The following is a 22067-nucleotide window of genomic DNA, read 5'->3' on the forward strand; positions in this document are numbered from 1 at the left end:
TGGAAATAAGAGTTTTAAAGATTCTAATCAAGGATGCTGGCTACTTAGCCCTGCACATATTAGGTCTGTAGGGTACAGTCTCATTTAAAAGAGAATGAAGTAGTATAAAATGACACACTTATAATGAAAATTATGAAATGCATTATTTAAGAAAAAGAATATAAGACTTTCGTATTTACTTTCAATAAAAGACATCAAAATTGTAAGCACTTTTATTTGAAAATTCAAATTTTCAATTAAGGGAATCATTCCAATAAATTTCTCTAATAAATTTGACTATTAAAATACTTTCGATAAGTATCTTACACTATCACAATATTTCATTCTGTTGTTCACAGAAACCTTTCATTGTTGAGATATTTAAGCATTTGATAACCACCTTTCAGTTACTCTGGATGAAATTAAAAGATTTCTCTTTTTGACCCTCAGTACTTAGTAAAATTAAATTTTTCACTTATGCATTGAGAAGAAGTGGATTAAGCTCAATTGTTTGTAAGAAAAGTAATAAATTTGGTCTCAAGAACCTGGCAGTGAGAGTAAACTGTTAAAAATTCTTCATGATATGAAGGTCTTAAAAAATAATAATAATGAGTGTTCATCTATTTCAAGCATCAAGGGAAAGAAAAATCTAACTAAAATTGGGACTGATTGACTAGAAGACAAAGTTTGATTACTTCCCTCAGCCCCGCTGCTGCTCAATTCGTGAGCTATGTCTAATTAAGAAACAATGAGGGGTTAATTTTAACTATTCAAATGTTCGGGGTTGCCAAGAAATCGACTGGAAATGCCACTGCTATTCACTACCATGAGCAATGAGTTTCACAGTAGATATATATGCTACAAATTGTGGAGAAGCATATTTTTACCTTGAGAAGAGAACAGTATTTTTCCTCTGGATTAAGAATTACATTTATTTTCTGTTCTTTTTGATGATTGTATAGAGGAAGCTAGAAATAATACCTCATGGGCTAAAATCCATCAGGAAAAAAAAATATGAAGCATGTATTATGCATGGCCATGAGATATGTAGTAAAACATGGACATCATTAATGAATAAATACCGTGACCTTTTGCTGCTTTGAGATTGTTCTCTTCCATATTAGTACTCTAAACGTAATCCATTACTATTTTGAATAAAAGTCCACAATGCCTTATTTCAGTTCCATTGATTGTATTGCTTTGAAATAATGTTGCTATGTTGGTAAATTAGTTGCAAAAGGAATTTTTTTTTGTTTTTCTTTTTGAGTTGGAGTCTCACTCTGCCACCCAGGCTGGAGTGCAGTGGCATGCTCACGGCCACCCCAGCCTTGACCTGCTGGGTTCAGGCGATCCTTCCACCTCAGCCTTCCAAGTAACTGGAACCACAGGCGTGCACCACTATACCCGGCTAATTTTTCTGATGTATTGTAGAGACGAAGTGTCACCAAGTTGCCCAGGCTGGTCTCGAACCTATGGTCTCAGGCAGTCCTCTCGCCTCCACCTCCCAAAGTGCTGTGGTTACAGGCGCGAGCCACTGTGCCCAGCTGTAAAAGGGATTTTTTTAAAAACGATAATATAATGATGCATTCCTGGTAATATTTAGTTTAACCACTTGCAGTACTTCAGGTGTATACCTTAGTTTGTAGGAGATTAAACTGCAAAATTGCTCTTTAATTCTAGAATTAAAACAATCACTATAAAATCAACCTGGAAAAATCTTATTAGTTTTACTTAATTATTCTTAAGCAAACTTCTAATAGTTACTTTATGATCATTCAACAAATATTTTGAAAAAACATAAAAGAATTAATAATTTGAAATATTAATTTCTAGTATTTGGAAAAGATCTAAACAAGATATTTGAAAGGCAGTTATTGAGAATTCACTTTGCATAATTTATATCAAAATAAGAAATATTCTTGTTTTAAACTGTATTTATGTTATTAATTGAAATAAACCTTTTCGTGCTGTTTGGTTATTCTGTGGATGTATTTTTTCTAGATATATGAAAAACAAATAATGCATCAATGTAAAGAAATGTAAATGAAATTCTTAAAATAATGTTTAAATAAGCTCTCTTATGGTGTTTAAACAAAATATCTAATGTGTCTCTTACAATGCCACTTCAGGCTGAGACATTCCAAAACTAGGAAAGTTAAGATTCTCATTTTCATTTCCTTTCCTTCTCAAGATACCCTTACAGTTTAAAAACAAACAAAAACTCTTTTTTTGTAATTGCTATGATTGATTTTAGTTAACATGAACTGAAACGAAATCTGATTTTTAAGGAAGATCTACCTTATGTTCCATATTTGAATGTATACTTCTACAAGCAAATTCTCTTTTGTTCTGTTTTAAAAATAGAGAATTTGTGACTTCAAATCTTAAGTGTCTTTTTTGATCTGTCCCTGAATTATAGTGATTTATGAGAGCTGCGCTTAATTTTGGTTCATTCATACATTGATTAACTCATTTATTCAGCAAAATGCCTCCCATGTGCCAGGTATGGTTCTAGGCACTAAGGGTTAAGCTATTTTTTGTTGTTGTTGTTTGTTTGTTTGTTTTCAAAAAGGTCTTTACCCACATGAAACTTACATTCTAGTTCTGGTTAATATACTGAAATCTCACCATAGTGCTTTTCATCTTAAAGAAGTTAGTTTACAACAAATTCACCTCATGCTCATGAATCGAAAATTTCACATTCTCAGCTCATTTTATTTCTAAATAAACAATGAAAGACAATTACAAATAAATATTTAAAATATATCTGGGAATTTAGAAGTAAGCAAATTACTTCATTTACTAGAGCTTGTCAGACTACAGAGCCTAGGGATATTAGAAAATACCCAATTAGCATTGATAAAATAATAAACACTGGTATTTTAGTCAACATCCTAATTTCACTTGCTATGGGAAAAAATGAATAACAACATGTAAGTATTGGTTGAAAATGTGGGATGCTTTTAAAAAATTCTTGAGAAGTATTACCTTCAACTATACACAGTAATATTGTATGACTACTGTTCAATAAGAAATTGAAGTGTATTGTGTCTATGCCACACTGAACTGTGTTTAATTTCTTGACTGTGAATAACCCCTTAATTGTAAAGTACACGTTTATTGCTTTAGTATTCTGATTTGCATTTCCAGGTTATTGATGATATCTTATTACACTTTAAATTTCGGGGGAAAACATTTACATTGATAACTAGGATGCTATGATGGAGGATTTCTGCTCTTCATTTTGGGGTTTGAGGTCCTTTAGCCTACTGTGTAGTATATAATCAGAGAGAAACTGAATCGAGTCTCTGCAAGGATGTGACCAGGTTGTGTGACGCCTGTGGCTTAGTGGGTAAATCCATAAGTGAGGAGGTAGAAAGAATCACGAAGGGATGGTGTCCTTGTTTTTAAAAGAGGCAAAAAAATTTGCTTCTGCTGCACCAGATTTTTACCATAAAGATTGAATAAGATGACACCACTTTGAAAAAATTGTACACAGTTCTACAAACCATAACTGGTATTATTCCAGTTCTCTGCCATTGTCTGCTCACCAATATTGTAATGTATATGTACATGTGCACGTATTTAAGGAAAGAATGTGTCTCATCCACATTTGAATTAACACAAACTACTTTGTTTTCAAAGTGCTATTTGCTTATTTTGGAACTGGAAGCAAATGATGAGATTATCTTAATTATTAGTCACCCACATTAAACAGCACACACTGTGAATTGGCTTCCCAATGACTCAAGGCATAATGAACCCAGTAGGGACAGAAAACCTTCTAGGCTTCAGCAGTAACACACCAGATATGACAGGGAACGTTTAATGACAGTCAAAAATTATAACTGTGTCTGAACCAATAACAAACATTTTAGCACTTCCTCTAAGGGTGAACCCAAGTATAAGTCATTCATTGAGTTCTGTGGCCTGTAATGACAATTGTGGGAAATTAACAAGGAAGTGGAATCCTTTCCTTAAATAATACTACATGATTAAGAAGACCAAAAAAAAAAAAAAAAAATCAATTGACTAATCAATAGTGTGTAACTGCTTGGAGCATTTTCCCTGTGCTAATCAGTCATTAAGTTGTTTAAACTAAATACCTCCAGTTTCTCCAATTACTGAACTGATTTGCAAGACATGGTCAAAGATGTCAAAGTCCGCTGGAGGCAGATTCCTGAGCATTTGTCATTGAGAAAGGCAGAAATAATTTTTAAACAATCCTCTCTCATTAAGGATTCAAAAGATTCTTGAAAGAAAGGAATTGATGGGAGATGTTCTGTCAGTTTCCAAACACTGGTGAATTAATATGGTACTTTCAAGTTCTAAACATGTATATGTGTTTAAGGATACAGGCAGGAACTTATGTAAATTCATGATTAATAGAGGTCAAAGTAACTAAAGCATCTGTGAACTATATATGTGCAGGCCTTTTAATTTTTTTTTAACTTCAGCCATGGCGTGCTGCATGCAACAAACAAGACTCTGAATTCAAAACAGCAAAAGATATTCTAACAACACATGTGAAGTGACATATTACCTACCTGTATATTACCAGCAGCTCTAGTATCAAAAACACTTGTGAACTTTTTTTTTTCCAGTTAAATGCCACTATGGGGGAAAAAAAACTACACTAAGAAATAACTTTAAACAAGGGGAAAAAACTTTTTTATTGATATGTTTTACTTTGCTGGCAGACCAGAGCAAAGGTTTTGTGAACATTTAAAAGATGAAAAAGGTGAAGAATCCCAGAAGCGGTTTATCTTGAAGCGAGATAACTCTAGTATTGATAAAGAAGACAATCAGGTTGGTTCTCAAGTTTGAGAGTGGCTGACATTGTTGTTTTTGAAGGTGGGCTGACTGATGTTTTTGTCGTTCCTCTGTTGTTCCCTCCTTCCCTCCAGCCCTCCCTTGCCTCTGATTCTACTGTCTTCTCTCCAGCCTCCTTGCCCTGCCCTCCCTTGGCTCTCCCTCTGGCATTCAATGGGTAGCAAAAAAAAAAAAAAAATGCCCTGGTTGCTTTAGCAATGGCTCTGTGTTGGGCTGCATGGGTGGTGCTTGGCGCAGTTCCCGCTGCATGCCTTGGGTGGGTCGGGATGCCACAGGCTCCAAGCTGCGGGGAAAAGCTTTGTCAGTCGCATTTCCAGATGTCTGTGTAACTATGGCAGTCGTTCCACTCCCTACAGCTTTGTCCTTCAGTTGTGCACAAATTGAGCTGGATTATCAATACGGACCGATGATCAACCGGTGTAGCTGTAAAGAACAAACCTTGTTATGGTGAGGACAGGTGGATTTTGCAACTCTCCTAAAATAAGTCTTCACAGAAAAGAATTGAGTTCATGTTTTAGTCTTCTGTCCGCTCTCCTTCCCATGTTTTATGGTCCATGTAAACTGTCTGCTTGTTTTGCATGAACTGTAGCAGAACTTTATCCTTGTGTATTTTGCTCGTGACAAATCACTATGTCATTCTAGAGTAGCTTTATTCATGATCTGGACAAGGGTAAAGAGACTTTACTAAATTTCTTCTCTAGATGGGGGTGGGGTGGGGGTGGAATCCAGGGTAAATAGAAAGAAAACTAAGTAAATGGCAAGAGAAAATAAAATTTTAAATGATAAGAAGAGTAGAAAGTCATATAAATGCCATTGCAATTATACTTTGTGTTTCTGACAATCAAAATCAAAATAGATTTTTTGAAAATGACTTTGCTTTAGAATTCTTAAAGGTAAGACAATGCGCATTTCACCAAAGTTATCATTTTAATCACTCTCAGTGAGTCACTGTAAGCCAGTATGTGCATTTCTGATGCACTTTATTTAAAAAAAAAAAAACCTGTTCATCATTTGTATCTCATTTCCTCCCACTACTACCAAGCTACACCATGACTCCTGTTGACTATGAAACATATGCCTGTGTTGTGTACTTAGTGGGTGTCTGTTGAAAGGATGGATGAATGTGATTAGTTCAGAGCATTTGGCAAGGAATGGCAAGAATAAGATGGGTGGGTAGTTGAGAAGCAGGAAGTGGTTCAGGTGAGGAGACGAAAAACAGTTCTTATGCTGGGTTCTTTGAACTGTTGCTTTAGTTTTCTTGGTATTGACCCTTATCCACAAACAGGTTTTGAACATTTAGTCTGTGAATTTGGACATACTTTCTATACCAGATGCTATACACAGGATCAGCCATTGAGTGAATGAAAAACGCAAACAAGGAGATAAAGAAATAGTGTCCATATCTTTCCTTCTGTTCAATACTCTCTTGCTCTTTCTCCAGTTCCCAAGTTTTCAAAGTCATTTCTTCCCCCAGCCACCAAGAACTAGCCACTTTCTTGTTTGTTTGTTTATTTTCTATTTTTTTAAATCAGCATTCTGCCTCCTTCTGAGGGGTCAGAGCCATACAGGTAAACAGGAGAGATAGAGTCTATCACTGGTGAGCCATCAAATACCTGAACTGTCTGAACACTTGAGGCATATTCAGGTGCATTCATTTTGAAAACATCCGTGCTACTTGCATCCAACGAGGAAGCCACCAGGAGCAACAGAAACCTCCTGGTTTTGCATGCCAAGCACACACACAACACATGTACCCCAACACAGCTTCCCTAGGGACCAAAAGGAGTGAGACTTTTCAGGCTCCATTGGCTTAAGTGAACATTTATTATTCTCAGCTGACAGTTGCTTAACTGCAGATTTCTAACAACTCAACTTGGATAACCCTCCTGATTTCTTTTCTCTGTTCAGCAAAACAGAATGCATCCATTTAGAGATGACAGACGAAGTAAATCAATTGAAGAGAGAGAAGAGGAATATCAGAGAGTGAGGGAGAGAATATTTGCACACGATGTGAGTAGTTGTTTTAATTGCCTCTTTAGCGCACTCCTTCCACAGCAGCAAGTCAGCCTCATTCCCCAGACAGTGAGCTGGCAGGGAGTAGGAAGGCTGAGCCAGGGAACAAATTGAACTGCAGAAAACTAGAGGTGTTTTTGGAAGAGGACCTGGTTCAGGGAAGTGATGGAAAACTAGCCAAGGTTCTGGGTGCGTTCTTAGGATATAACCAGTGGGGACATATAGAGGTATGATTTTAGTCAATAATATAGACTGTAAATACAGAGAGAGGTTGTTAGATTTGAAGCAATGTCTTCACCTCCATATTAGCCAGCTTATTGCCTAATGGTATGTTCTTTCTAATATCAAAAATGTGCAGGGGAAGGAATTACCAAAAAAGAGTCTGTTGATCTCTCACACACATACATATACAGAGTATTTTCTGGTTTCTTAGCAAATATGGACATTTCATTATGTTAAAGTTAGATAGTAATACTTATTTTCCCCCTCAGTTTCAGATCAAATCATGTCCATGAGCAGTTTGTCAAAAGAGTAATCATTAAACAATCTCTTCAGTCCAAATCCCAACAAAGAAAATGTGGTTGGGATTTTTTTTATCTTTATCCACTATGGCTAAGATAAAATGCAACTCAATTCAATTAAAATTAACACGTTAAAAAGAAACCTGGATTTAAAGGCAATAAAGTAAAAAGGGCAAGCAACGACCATAGAACTTTCACTGAAATCCCTCGGCAGTCTCCTCAAATGATATGGTTTCTTTCCTATGCAGAAGTGTTAGCTCCTTTGTGAGACTCTCTGTGGCCAATACTTCCAGCTTTGCTAAGTCAGGTGGAACATCTGACTTCCTGCTGGCATCTGCTCCTGTAGTCTCTACAAGACCAGCCTAGAGGCATAGCCTTCAGCGTTTAGCATGGAGGAAGACTGCTGATCCTTCAGCTGGTGTTGGTTCCTCTAATATGAAGTAGCAGGCCAAGTTCTACTTCCTCCAACACTGTACTTCTATCAAGATTATATCCCTTTTCCCCTTCTCACTCCCCCGCTTTCTTGAACACACTAAAGTGACATTTTAATGATTGAATAATCTGGCCCAGAGCGCTGAAATGAGAGAGAGGGAAGTAGAAGTCACCATAGTGGAGGTCTGAATACAATTCTAGAGGATTCTGCATATATGGGAACTATTTAGACTTTTATTATGGTCAGAATTTTAGATGGTACAGAACAAAACCTGACACATGGTGGACCTTCAGCTGTGTTTGGTGAATACAAGAATGAAGTGATGAGAGGATCTACTGTAGTCATGATAGGGTAAGGATGTGTATGGGCTATGAGGCACATGAGGCAGCATGTTCCTGCCTGAAGACCTTCGTAGAGAGAATTGTTTCTGAAAACTTGTTCATTTTTTAAAAACTCTTATTCTCTCTCTCTCTCTCTCTCTCTCTCTCTGTGTCATGCACACACACACACACACACACACACACACACACACACACACTCTGCAGTTTTTTCAAGTCAAGTAATTTATGAATGGGTTATTATATTAAAAAGTAAATACTAATCTACTAATCACACAGCTAATCCACAAGAAACATTATGCTTGGTAAAAAGTTGTGCAACATTGCTAGACCCTTGAGAGCTAGGTGCAGAAAGTTTGTCACTGAAGCCTACCTGTAGTGAAGATGACACCTGTGATGTGTATTTCATGTGCTGATTCTCATGTCCTTAGAGGGGTCACAGGGAGATGAGGTCAGCGTGACTTTCCTTATATACTGCATTTTCCTACTACATTGTTAAAGAGATTAACAGATAGGGACCTGGGTTCCAGGGTAAAAATTTTAGGCAAGCATTGCTGTTTCATGCCCATATAGCCACATGCTCTATTAATACTTTTTTTAAAAGACTTAAATGTGATTAAGTTTACATATCAAACTATAATCATAGCCTTTCCAATCCATTCAATCATTTGGCAGCCTTCTTTAAAATACTGTGCTTCTCTCTGTAGGAATAAAGCTTGTTGGGTTAGCCTCTCTAGTGGCTAACACTTCTGGTTTTACTCATTTGAATAGGACACCAGCCTGTTTCTAGGGCTACTTCTAATATCCTAGGTTAGGATTTTAAATTGGCAGACTATACTTGCAGAAGGGCCTTCAGGGTTAAATGAAATACTTGATATTATAAAACCCTTGCAAATTATGTTTGTGAACATATGTGCATTTTTATTCCAAAAAAAATCCTTATTGTTTATTATATTCTAGAAAGTTTCTATAACTCTTAAAAGGTTAAGAGCCTATTTCTTGGGGGGAAAAAATATTCCTAGTGTCTTTCTCCCTAACTTCATAGCTCTGCTAACATTATTATTTTCTGCATATTAGCTATTTATTGTCTTATAACAAATCATCCTCAAATTTGGAAGCTTAAAACAAACAAAGCATACTTATCTCACAGTTTCTGTGGGTCAGGGGCCTGGGAGAGCCTCAGCTGAGTTGTTCTAGCTCATGTTCTTCCAAGGAGTTGCATTTAAGCTGTCAACTGGAGCTGTTTGATGAAGACTTGATCAATCAAGATGATTAACCTTCAATCATCTGAAAGTTACCTGCTTCCAAAGTCAAATACATGATTATTGGCAGGCCTCACAGTTCTTCAGTAGATATAGGCTGGAGATCTTAGTTACTTACTTTGTAAGCTTCTCTATAGGCTGTTGGGTGTCTTGGTGACATGGCAAGTAGCTCCCACTGGAGAAAGTGATCCAAGAGAGAAAGAGACAAAGCCCAAGACAGAAACCACACAGACTTTTATAACCTCATCTTGGAAATAGTCTATCTTCTCTTCTGTTGTATTGTCCTGGACATGCAGACCAACCTTATAACAATGTAAGAGGTACCAAACAAGGTTGTGAATGTCAAGAGACAGGGATCATTGGAGGAAACCTTGTTTTAACAGAATATTACTGTATCTTATCTTGATACAAATTCTTTTGTACATAACCTAGCAATGTCAACTTTCTTGAATACATATAGTAGCAAATCTTCCCTACCACTTAGGTAAAGATGGCACACTTTAGGGGACTTAGATCCCCAGATGATGATTACCACTGCCCAACTTCTTAAGGCACATGATCTTATTTTGCCTTAAAATGATAATTAAAGTATATTAAGTCAATGATAAAGCAAAGAATCCAGCATAAGAAAATAGTATATAAGTCTAGCCTTTTCCTTGGCTGGCCATTTAGTTTCTTCATAGTTTAAAATTTGAACTAACAAAGCAGCTTTCCTTGGCATTATTATTTAAGTAGCAGTGTTATTAAAAACAAATTCAAATATTGATTAAGTGTATATTTTTGCTACTCGAATGAATAATAGAGCGTTCAGAAGTACTTTGACACTTTGGCAAAAGTCAAATTAATGTTAAAATTAGAAACATTCTTGGGTTTTTCCCAATGTATGTTGGTATCCAAGATGTTTACATTTGTGTGAGTGAGAGATTGTGTTGTGTGTGTGTGTGTGTGTGTGTGTGTGTGTGTGTGTGTGTGTGTACATACTTTTGTATGCAAGCACACACTCAAAATTTGAAGATTTGGTTGAGGATTTTCTAGAAAAAAATTTCAAATATAGTTGGAGAATTCTGATATCTTGAGATAAGGCACATTTCTTTATTATTTGAGAACTAAAAAGTTGTAAGTCAGAACACACAAGATTTAGTTCTCGAATAATAAATATGTTTTTGTCATCAGCAATATTTGAAATATAACTATTTCTTTTTCCTTTGGCAAGGATTTAAGCTTATTTTATGGTTAATTCTATACAATGTTGCTAAATTCAGGAAGGTGAGGTTGGTAAAGCAATGCACTTGAGAAGGTATGTTTTGCCCGGAGGGTAATTTTTGAAGGATATTTATGTATAAATAGGTATTCAAGGAGGAGTTAATCAGTGGTCCTCCTAGCATGTACTGAGATTCCTCTTCAGTGAAAATAGGATATCAGGGCATGTGGTGCCACTAGGGATGGGGGTGGGGTGTGGGAGAGAACTATAATGCATTAGGCAAAATCATTTTTCTCTTTTTAAAAAGGAACAAGCCTTCTATAACTGAGAATGCATATAAGTGACAGCTTTGAATGTTGCACTTAATTACTGTGACAATTTTATCTTTTTCTGTTATTAAAATTTGCAAATTATTAATACTTCTTTTTTTAAAAAAATAGTTTATTGTCATAAGCTGCTGAATCACAACCTATAACTGTCTCTATCTTATTTATGATGATGTGATGATGATGATGCGATGAGGCCAAGAGGGACTGATGAGATGAATTTTAAAGACCTTTCCAAAAAAAAAGAAAAATACATGAGATGTTTTGGGAAAGTTATCTTTGACTTGCTGGTGTCTTACTTTTTAACTCAAGTTTGGACAGCAGCGTTTCCTCAAATGCTATTAGATTAATGAGTCTGAAGAGGTCAGCATGTGTTTGATTAACTCCTTCCAAGAAATACAGTCTCAATAAATTCTAATACTCAGGTGGAACCTTATAAACTTAATCACCCTTTTCCAACTACAAGAACTGAGAAGGAGCAAGGACTGAAATCATAATGTGTGTCTGAGGCAACCTCATTTTCTTTCACATACCGTCATTTGATTCCAGCCAAACTAAAGTAAATGAAAACAAACTAAAGGACTAAAGAAGATAGGATATTTAGTTTACTGTAAAGAGATCTTCCTAAGAATGTTAATGGCACATCTTTTATATTTGTTTCTCTTTCCATATGTAAGTGTCGAGCATTTTTTTTTTTTTTACATTTTCTGAAAAACTTTATCTTTTAATTGGCTCCTTTTGACTTTCTAAAAATACAATTTTTGCACATTTGAAATTCAGGATATGTGTTAAACGCAGAATGGCTAAAACAGAAACTATTCTAGACATCCCTTCACTGAAAAACTTAGAGCGCTGATGGAGCTTGGTGGAAGAAAATTGTTTCTCTAGCAAAATGAAAAGAAAAACATATTCTGCTTGCCTCTCTGAGTGGTGGACACATTAGCAGCATCTTTAAAGTCAATAATTAGTTATTAAAAGGTCATTATTACCTTTATTGTATCCTAAAATAGACCTGTCAAGTATCTATCCCTTTAACAAGTCACTTATTCATCATTTAAAAAATCTACTCATATAATATGGTGTGCATTTATTTGTGTTTAGAAGCTTAGTACTTTGGAAATGGTGTTGTGTTACTTCCTAAGCACAGTTACCCTATTATACGACCACAATACCATATTTTGTCTAGATACTTCTTTCTGTGTTTGTTTGAATTTAATTTGATCCATCTTTCCTTAACACATAATGGTAATAGAATTTTGTGTATTAAACACAAGCTAGGAGAGACATGAATATTTGGTGATTGGAAGCTAAGAAGAAAGTCATTGGTTTTCCGTGTGAAAAAATAAGAAATTTTAGTTGGAGCTTGATAGATTTCTTAATTATCTTCATTTTATCTCACTTGTCTTCTGCCCTCCCCCTTACTTAAGATTAATGATTGGTAGCATTTCTTCAGTTTTGAGAGTCATGCGATCAATCACTTTCTATGGTGAGAATTTATCATTCCCAGTAAATAATTGCAGGATTGTGGCTTTGTGGCTCTCATCCTTAGGTGGATCATGTGGAGTTTGCATGCTCTGTCCTGATTTGAACCCTTTCCCTTGGCTTTAGTTGGTTGCTGCACTTTTGCAGCTCCAAAGGAAACCGATAGCTCAGAATTCACGACCACATGTTTCTCCGGCAGTTTCATTCACATTTCTCTTCTTCTGACCTCCATGCTGAACGGGCTAAGTCTGTTTGAAACCTGAAGATGAGATGCCCTGATGGAAAAGTACCATATGCTGCATGAGTATTGTCTCCTCTTCTAATGCTAACCTATTTTTTTCCTTTTTTATTTCCATCTTTTGTACATAGTTTTCTTAATCCTTTTCCTCTATGAGGGGAAAATTAGTTTTAAAATCAGAAAAGGATTTGGGATCCCTCAGCATATCCAGAACGTCTGATACAATACCTTTTTTTATTTTTCAGTCAGTTTGCTCCCAGGAAAGCCTTTTTGTGGAAAACAGGTAAAATGAAATTTAACTTTTCATGTCTTTAGAAGAAAAAAGTCTGTCATGTGTGTCCTGTATATTCATAAATACATATATATCATATATATGTGTGCTTGAATATATGTATAAGTAAATACATATATCTTTGTGTACACACATATATATTCACACATATATGTTATTTAGCACATCTCAAAATTATTTAATTTGGGGAAAAAGTTCTCTCAGTTACTTCCAAGAAGAGTTTTAGACATTTTCCTTGATAAAGTCTCAATTTCTGATCCTTCCAAAGGTGAAATTCCTATTACCTTCACCAGGCATTAAAAAGAATAAATATTGACACCACACAGGAACTTGCAGTTTCATTGGCTTATTCAATAGGCTGCTAAAAGTACTTGTATATTTGGTATTATTAGCCACTTTTAATACCCCATAAGTATATATAGTTATACAGATAATAATTTGAATAATATTAAGATTTTTATTCTATACAATCTGCTAGTCTTCATAAAAGATAGATTTGAAAACCTTATCTAAAATGGTGTATTGGCTTAGGAGTTAGTAGGGGAAGGTGGTGGTTGTGAAATAAAGCGTTAATCAAATTCACAGAAAATCTTGAGGATACGAACAGAAATTTTTCAAACTAAACATACACCTTTTTGAAATCATTCTAAACCAACTTAGATATTAAAATGTCCCATTGATTTAATTGCAGATATTCAGGGCAAATTAAGGAATCCAGATTAACTGTACTAATCACATTTAAGATGCATCAAAATGGGCAACATGGTCGGTAAATATGGTACCTATAAATAAAGTAGTAGTTAATTTTACCTCAGGTGCTGGCTTAATGGGTGTCCCTGTAACACTGATTAGAATGGATACTGATTAAATGCCAGTACTTAGATAAATTTAAACTGAGCATTAAAGATGATTGGTAAAAAAAATTAAATAAACGCCATAATTTATATTTGCAATTAGAAATCTTCAGGTAACTAAATCCTTTCATAGAATAACCTCTTCTGGAAGACGATATACAATTCAAAAACAAGTCCATATATGGGATTCAAACACAACTTCAGACGGAGTCCATATATGTTTAGACAAATATCCACTATTTACAGTAAAACTATGAATACATGAGAATTAGCTTCTGGTGGAGGGGAGATCTGAAGCATTTAATGCTCTGTTTCCTTACCAAAAATATTAAGTGAGCATTTACAGCTTATTGGGAAACCATATCCTCTAGTCCCTTAGCCCATCATTTCTCCTATCTTACTCCTTAATCTTATTTATTTGCACTTAAGTTTCTCTTAAATTCAAATTGGATCGTATTTAACATTAACACAATTGTTCATATGCGGGGGGACTCCCCCATAACAGAATTTATTTATAAGAAATTGTGTGTTTATTCTTACATGTTTAAACTTCAATCACCTTCAAAATACTCTTCGTTTGATACAGTATACCAACTGAAGTGCTTTTCCCACTGCTCAAAACCGTTTTGAACTTGTCAACGTCGATGCCTTTTAGCACTTCTGTCATTTTTTGTTTCACCTCTTCCCCATGAGCAAAACGTTTCTCTTGGAGACTTTTTCATCGGCAAACAAAAAGAGAGTCACTTGGGGTGAGATCAGGTGAATAGGGAGGGTGGGGCATGGGGTCATGCCGTTTGTGGTAAAAAGAAAAACTACCAAACAATCAGTGCGGTGTGGGCAGTGCACTCATAAATCACTCATCATGAAATGGGCAAATGCGTGGAAAAAAAATCTCCCCCCAAAATTCACTGAAGTGGAATGTAGCCTCTCACAACAACAACAACAACACTAACTGGTACACTGACGCTGATTAATTCCTAGAACACTTAACCTAGTGGCGGAAACCTATACTGCAAGGGGCCCACCCTCCAAAAAAAAATTCTGAATTTTCTGGGGTATCCTCCTATATATGTATAAATAGGAGGATATATATATATACTTTTATATTATATATGTGAATAGGTCTTGGTGGTCCCCAAAAGTAAAAATCTAATTGAGTGTCTCCCCTGAAAAAGTAAATGTATTTCTTGGATACTGTCCTCTGGAATGTCAATATTTCACTATGCCAAGAAATAGAGAATAGGTTTCATATTACCCTTAATAATCACAAGTAATATATTTAATTAAATTCTTCTTATAGCTATATCAATTTCTTTTATTCTCCTCTTTTCTTCTATTCTATTTCTTCTTTCCTCTCTCTCCCCTTACCTGGCATCATTGCCTTAAGCCTAAAGTGGGGATCTCAATTTTGTCATAATGCTACTAATTTATTATGGCAAAGTTCAACATCACACAAATAAAAGACAGCATATGGGATTGATTTACAAGAAAGGTGTGCTATAGTAGGGCACACATACCTTGAGCATAGGGCACTTAATACTCTTAGATTTCATATCATAAAAATCATGTTTTTCATTTCCAGTAGGCTCTTGGAAGACAGTAACATATGCAATGAGACCTATAAGAAAAGACAGCTCTTTCGGTTGGTATGGTTTACTTTCTTAAACTGTGTTTTCAGATTATGTGGCAGAATCAATGTTAACTATAAGTGTATTAGTGTAAAATATTTATGTTCATCAAAAAAATGTCCACTTATCTCTCCGGTAAGCTTGTTACAAACTTAGTGTTAAAGTCATATTGGATAATGCAGATATGTGACTGGAAAGCTATCACTCGGTTTACAGTTCTTTAGGATTCCTCTTCTGGTTTTCTGATTTTCAGGGACTAACTTTGGCAGCACACTGCTTTAAAATTTCCAAATCAATTTTGGTGAATTACACTGAGTTAAATTTTACCTGACAGGTTGCAATTGTATGTGCATTCTCAACACTGGAAAGTACATCAGTGGTAACCCTATTTGGGTAGCTAATTTTAAATGTTATCCATCATAATATCTCAAACATTTTTTTTAAAGCTTGGATTCTATTTCTAAAGAAAGATTTGGAGTTCCAATTATCATGAACTACTTAAATTAATATCTGTGTGGGATAACGGGAACTATGAAAATTATTTTAAAGTTCTCTACTAGGCTGTTAGCTCCATGAAAGTAGAGGGACCATGCCCATTTTCTCACTATTAAATCTATTAAATGTGTTTTTAGCATCCACTATAGAGCAAAGGGTACACAGTGCTATAAATATACTAAATATTCAATATGTGTATTTAATATGTTAATGTGTTTATGACTATTATAATTTACCTCTGTTGTAGAAAAAGTAACAACAACAAAAAAGTCCCTGAAAACTCCTGCCTTCCTAGAAGGAAAACATTACTTAGAAAAGCAGATGAATTTTGTGCTTAGAAAGTATATTTTGCGGTAAATTTGAACTTTAGACTGCATTATTAGTGAAGTTAAAGTAATTTGTTCCTTTACACTATGGCAGAAACAAAAACAGAAACTTCTTTATTAACTTCCTTCACTTTTCTAGGTTGAACTACAGATAGTATAATATTTTTCTCATTAGATAATCTAATTTCTTTTTCACACTTGAATATTTAAGAAAAGAGCCTTGCGTTTCTCTTCTGAAAGCCCAGAGAAGAAATAAAATGTACCATTATCCTGTGCTTACACACTATGATCTAGTTTGTTTAGGTCACTGCATTAAAAACATGAAGTTTTTGTCCCGAATAGATCAATTAGTCTTACATATTCCCAAATCTGCCCCAAGCCAGTGCTACCATATGTTCAGTCTAGCCATTCCAGATATGGATTCCATCACCCACCAAAATCACCAAGTCTAGAAACTCAGGAAGATAACTTATCACAAAGCCATATACACAATTGTAAAAGCAATTCAAAGTGTACCTCATCTCTAACCTGGGCAAAAAAACAAAAAACAATTTAGACGTAGAGGAAAATAAATTTTATCAATTATGTTAATCAGCACAAAAACAGAACTTAGAATATTAATATATTAATATTAATATACCCTGGAATCAAATTCTAGTTTGAACTGGCTTCAATGACCAGATGTCTAATTACTATGGCCTTCCTGGCTTCCAGGACAAGGGGACCAGGACTGGCCTTAGGAGGAATGGGAACGTAACTGTGGATATGATTTTCTACGATGTCTATGATCCCACACTCAAATCAATATGGAATTCAATTCTGGACCTTGCCTTGCCATTTTTAAGATGGTAAAGAATTATGAAATAGAACAGTATAAAATATGCTTCAGTGTATAAAAATCTACAAATCATAAATTACATATGAATACATTAGTTTTGAATCTCATTAATGCTAAGTCTCCAAAGCAACAACTTAAATTTCTTCTTTTAAGAGTGCACAGAATTTGGCTTAAGACACTGATTTGAGCTGGCGGAGTAGACCTAGAGAAGTTAAGGGAGTCTTAGGTTGACTTACTGACCAAAAGACACAAGTGTAGAGAACTCCTCACAGCTCTAGAAACAGCTCTACCAGGATGAAGAGTGCAGACTACAACACACTAGATTGCATCTAGAAATAGTGGAGGTCACTGGTTTTACAAAGAAGGTCCAGGAATACTGACATTTAGAGTAAGTCTGGATTTCCACCATGGTGGTGCAGAGGTCGTTCAAAAAGGTATAATTGATCCAGAATTAATGATAGGAAAAAAGGGGTCACCTTTAAATGAAGAGAGAGCTTCCTTTTGATGAATTCAGCTTGCTGAGACTAAGGATCACCTCTGAATCTTCAATCCAGTATTTTCCTATAATAAATATTCCAAATTAGCTGCAAATGAGATTATTGTCACAATTCTGGTGCATTAACAGTTGCTAAATAATTATTTACTAGACTTTGTCAAAGATGAATTCACATAACCAGGATTATAGAGGAGAAGAATGAAGCTGAATTTGGAGGTTAAAAGAGAAAATAATAAAAATGGAGCATCAAATCCTTGATATGATTGTTTTTGTTTTTTGTTTTTTCCTGCATTCTACCTCTTATGGCTTTCTTGAATTTCCAAGGAGTTTGAAAGCCTCAGTCACTTGACTACTGGTAAAGATGTGGTAGTTCATACCTGCAACCTGATCTTTGTCAAGTGGTCCTTATTTCTACAACCAGCCATCCCTGAGACACTGAGAACAGAGAAAATGTTTATAAGAAAACGTCGATGGAAGATGGCAGGGCACTGAGTACCGTCAAATGTTCCTCTCAGAAGTGCTTTTTGTTTTATGAGCTTTCTGGATTTTAGGGGAAATCCTATAATTTCATAATTCTTTACTATCTTCCCTTGCTTTACAAAATTCCTGTCACCGATAAACTGTATCATTTTTATTACCTCTTGGGTCCATTTGGCTACTTAAGTTTTCCTGAAATAAAATTAAAAGTTTAGCAAGTCAAGTCGAGGCAAAACCTAAAATTTTCTGTGTACCTACTGTACAAATTTGGCTGGTGAATATTTCAATCACATTCGTGAACTTCTACCCTCTCAACAATACATCATTGTTTTTAAAAGGTTATTTTTTAACAAAGCTACCAATTATATCTGTTAGATATGATTCAAGACTTGAATATGTCACATTGTTGATACAAAATTATGGTTTATATTTATTGTTCATGATTTATGTTTCCTCCACTGGTTTATAATCCATTAGAATCTTCAGGTATTTTACCAATGCATTATTTCCACCTGCAGAAGAAGCCTTGGAAATATTTAAAAAGTTACTTTTTAAACAGGTTAGAAACCAGTGAAAATGCACATTTTGTCAAATTTCTTTATAAAACACAGGCCAGTTTGCAGACTTCTTAGACTAAAGTCTTCAAAATTCACTCCTGGTTATTGGATTGCTTTCAATACATTCACTCTATTTGGAACCAATGTGTCCATTCACTTAAGGAGCTTTAATGTTATTTCCATTGATCTCCTTGGAAAGTTTCATGTCAGAGTATAGTGTTTGCACTGTTGTTAGTTTCACAAGTTTGTCTATGGAAAAGAATTAAAGGACTCTTTCATCTTACCATAAAGCTCAAACTCACAGGGCAAAATTCCTACCATAGATTAAGAGAATAAGTTCGGTGATTTCTGTGCTGTCTGTCAAAGCCTTGGTGAATTCAGATATATGTCTCATAAAGTTGGAACATGAATGAATAAATAACTTCTCTGCACCTGTGAGCATTTTTTAAATGCTTTTTGAGATCTTAAATAACTCTTATGTGATGGGAGTTACTTTTGGGATGATTTAAGATTATAATTACTTCTGAACATTAATTCATTGTTGATTTGGGCCAGGAGAACTTATCCCCCTATCTTCTCTCCCAGAGAAGTTAACAATTATATTTTATACCATATTTTTCCAATTGTTATTCTTCACCGGCAGAGGAATCATGTGACATTTCTAGGTTTGGTTTTTTCTGTCTATAACATGTGTGTTATGTGTGACATGTTATCCGTCTGTACATCATCAAAGTATCTGTAACGCTGTTTGGGAGGCAACTGGTTTAATGAAAAAGGTTGGCAAGAAGGGTCTTGTGTTGATGGCTCTTCCAGGAAAAGCCCTGCTCTGAGCCCATTCACCCTATTAATGTAAGGTAATCCTGTCCCTATGCATCTTTCTGGTGACTGTGCTTCAGGAGCAACAGAGATGGCTCAGGGAGAACATCTGGGAGTCGACAGAGCAGCTCGGAAAATGAACTCAAGTGGTCTGACCACCAAAGGGCCTGGAGCAGCACAGACTCCGACAGTTCAAACCGCAATCTGAAGCCCACCATGACCAAGACTGCGAGTTTTGGGGGCATCACGGTGCTCACCAGGGGTGACAGCACGTCCAGTACCAGGAGTACCGGGAGGCTGTCCAAAGCAGGTAGTTAGTACTGAATGGGTTTATGTCCTGTGGTATTTTTTGGATTCTACCCAAGCCCTATGGTTAACATTCCTCTGGCATTAAGTTAACTAATAATGAGATATTAATTGCTAGGAGAGCTAGGAAGTCGGAAGGTGTGATTTTTTTTTTAATTTTTAATTTTAAATATGTGGGGTACAATTCAGGGTTAGATATACAAATGTTCATTGTACAGGTACCCCTGTGGAAGTTGTGATTTAAATAGGTTACTATTGTCTCTTGCTAGCCATGTGTCTAGTCAAGTTATGAACCTCTCTAATCTTCAGTTTTCATATTTATAAAATGTAGGTTATCATAGAATGTTACTCCAACCCACCCCAGTAGACTTAAAATGTACTTACTTAAGTCCTTTAAGTTTATTTATTCAAATCTACTCAGTAAACTTAATTTGTTTAAATTAGATCATTTATATAAAAATGATTACTATGGCACCTGCTTTATGGCAATTATTTAACAAAGGATAGCTACTGCTTTTTTTTTTTAATTGTAAAGATGTAGGGTACAATTCAGGGCTAGGTATACAAATGTTGATTATGTAGATACCCTTGTTGATGAGGTGTGCCCCTCCCTCCCCTAGCAGTTTTCTTCAACTGCCAATTCCACCCCATCCCCTGACAGTTTCTCACAACTGTTAATCCCTTTCTTATAGTATTATGATAATTGTTCAAGGTCTGCTTATGAATGGGAACATATGGTACTCTGTTCTTTGTTTCTGTGATAGATCATTGAGTACGTTCGACTCTAAATCCATACAAGTTGCTGCGAAGTCCATATGTTTTTCCTTCTTTATGGCTACATAATATTCCATTGTGTACATGTACCACATTTTTTTCATCCAGTCCAGCTTCCGTGGGCAGCATGGTTGGTTCCATGTTTTTGCTATTGTGAATAGGGCTGCAGCAAACATTCGTGTGCAGGTATCTTTTTAGTAGAATGATTTGAATTCCTCTGGGTACATTCCCAATAGGGGAATTGCTGGGTCTCAATTTCTAGTTCTTTCAGAAGTCACCACACTGTCTTCCAAAGTGGGTGGACTAGTTTGCATTCCCACCAGCAGTGTAGAAGCATTTCTTTTTCTCCACATCCTCGCCAACATCTGTTGTTTGTTTTATTAATAATGGCCATTGGCTATTGCTTTTTAATTTAACATTAAAATGATATATTTCTTACAGCCATGCTGAAAGATAATTATAATATTAATAACTTCAGTTTTTGCATTATAATACTGATAATATGAGCCCAGGCCTGTTATTTAACCTATGTGTACCTCTGTTTTCTCATCTAAGAAATGGAAATTATAATAGTACCTACATTGCAGAGTTCGTATGACGACTAAAAGAGTCAGTATAGCCAAAGCAATGAGAATAATGCCATGCAAGTTATAAGTCCTCAAGAAACACTAGGTCTTGTTCATTTTTATTTTTGCCATTTAATGTATGTGTCTCTGTGTTGCAGATAAGGAAAGTGAGTCTCAGAAAGGTTAAGAGTTTCTGAGTTACCAAGTGCCTGTATCCTTTTTTTTTTTTTCTGTTCCTTTTTCCAGGTAAATAATGATATTTTGTGATGGATAGCTCAGGTTTGCATGAAAAGCCTTTGGCAAATGAGTGATAATATAAGATCTAGGAGAAACATTAACGTCAAACAACTTTAAACTGATAGAAGCGTGACACCATGGGGCTCATATGGGTCTGCAAAATACACTGATGGTCTGTTGATTCTAGATCTCTTGCCTCCCAAGAATCCCTCCTCAATGTTTTTGAATTATTTTCAAATGTTGATGATTAAAAGGCCTCCTAAAATCTCAAGAAGATGACAAGTGACCATTCAGTAGCACTCCATGAACTGATATTTGTGGCTTTGTTTTGGTTTTGCCTCAGAAACTTAGATCCCCTGACTCTCACTAGGATGGGGCTTTGAGTGGGGATTCAGTAACATGCCTTGGGTGTTGGAATGCACTGGTCAAGCATTCATGGTCCTGAGGTGACAGGTGAGTGGGAGAACAGGGCATGGGTAGGACGATGAATGGAAAATCCCAATTGGAGTTTAGATATAGCCTGCTCTGCACTGCAAATATTTTTCCAATCAGCATTCAAAATTATGCTGGGGCCAAGGGGTGGGGGGGCTCTGCAAAATCTCGGTTTGTTTGCTGATGGTTTAACATAATTAGGTTGTTGACAGATTCCTCCTAAGAAATGATCTCATGTTTTCCTACATAGGGAGAAAATTAATAGCGTTTAGTCACAGTCACTAGATACATAAACACACACACACACACACACACACACACACACACACACACACACACACACACAG

The 22067-nt window shown here is 35.7% G+C and overlaps 2 protein-coding genes across 2 annotated transcripts in view; both read left to right on the top strand.

The window, feature by feature from the left end:
• Positions 1-7271, top strand: part of LOC103257030 (cAMP-regulated phosphoprotein 21) — a 30781-nt gene extending 23510 nt beyond the window's left edge. Inside the window, 3 exon segments of the mRNA XM_021710758.1 lie at positions 4680-4788; positions 6721-6862; positions 6865-7271. Of these exon segments, the coding sequence (XP_021566433.1) occupies positions 4680-4788; positions 6721-6862; positions 6865-7058 (445 nt within the window). The 3' untranslated portion in view covers positions 7059-7271.
• A 4844-nt stretch (positions 7272-12115) lies between these two features.
• The window catches only part of LOC110595374 (cAMP-regulated phosphoprotein 21-like), a 33331-nt gene continuing 23379 nt past the window's right edge, over positions 12116-22067 (top strand). Inside the window, exons 1-3 of the mRNA XM_021710757.1 lie at positions 12116-12909; positions 15355-15414; positions 19486-19715. Of these exons, the coding sequence (XP_021566432.1) occupies positions 12779-12909; positions 15355-15414; positions 19486-19715 (421 nt within the window). The 5' untranslated portion in view covers positions 12116-12778. The remainder of the gene's footprint in view (positions 12910-15354; positions 15415-19485; positions 19716-22067) is intronic.

This window comes from Carlito syrichta, unplaced genomic scaffold, assembly GCF_000164805.1.
Source record: "Carlito syrichta isolate Samal-C Ts95f unplaced genomic scaffold, Tarsius_syrichta-2.0.1 Scaffold301054, whole genome shotgun sequence".
NCBI lineage: Eukaryota > Metazoa > Chordata > Mammalia > Primates > Tarsiidae > Carlito > Carlito syrichta.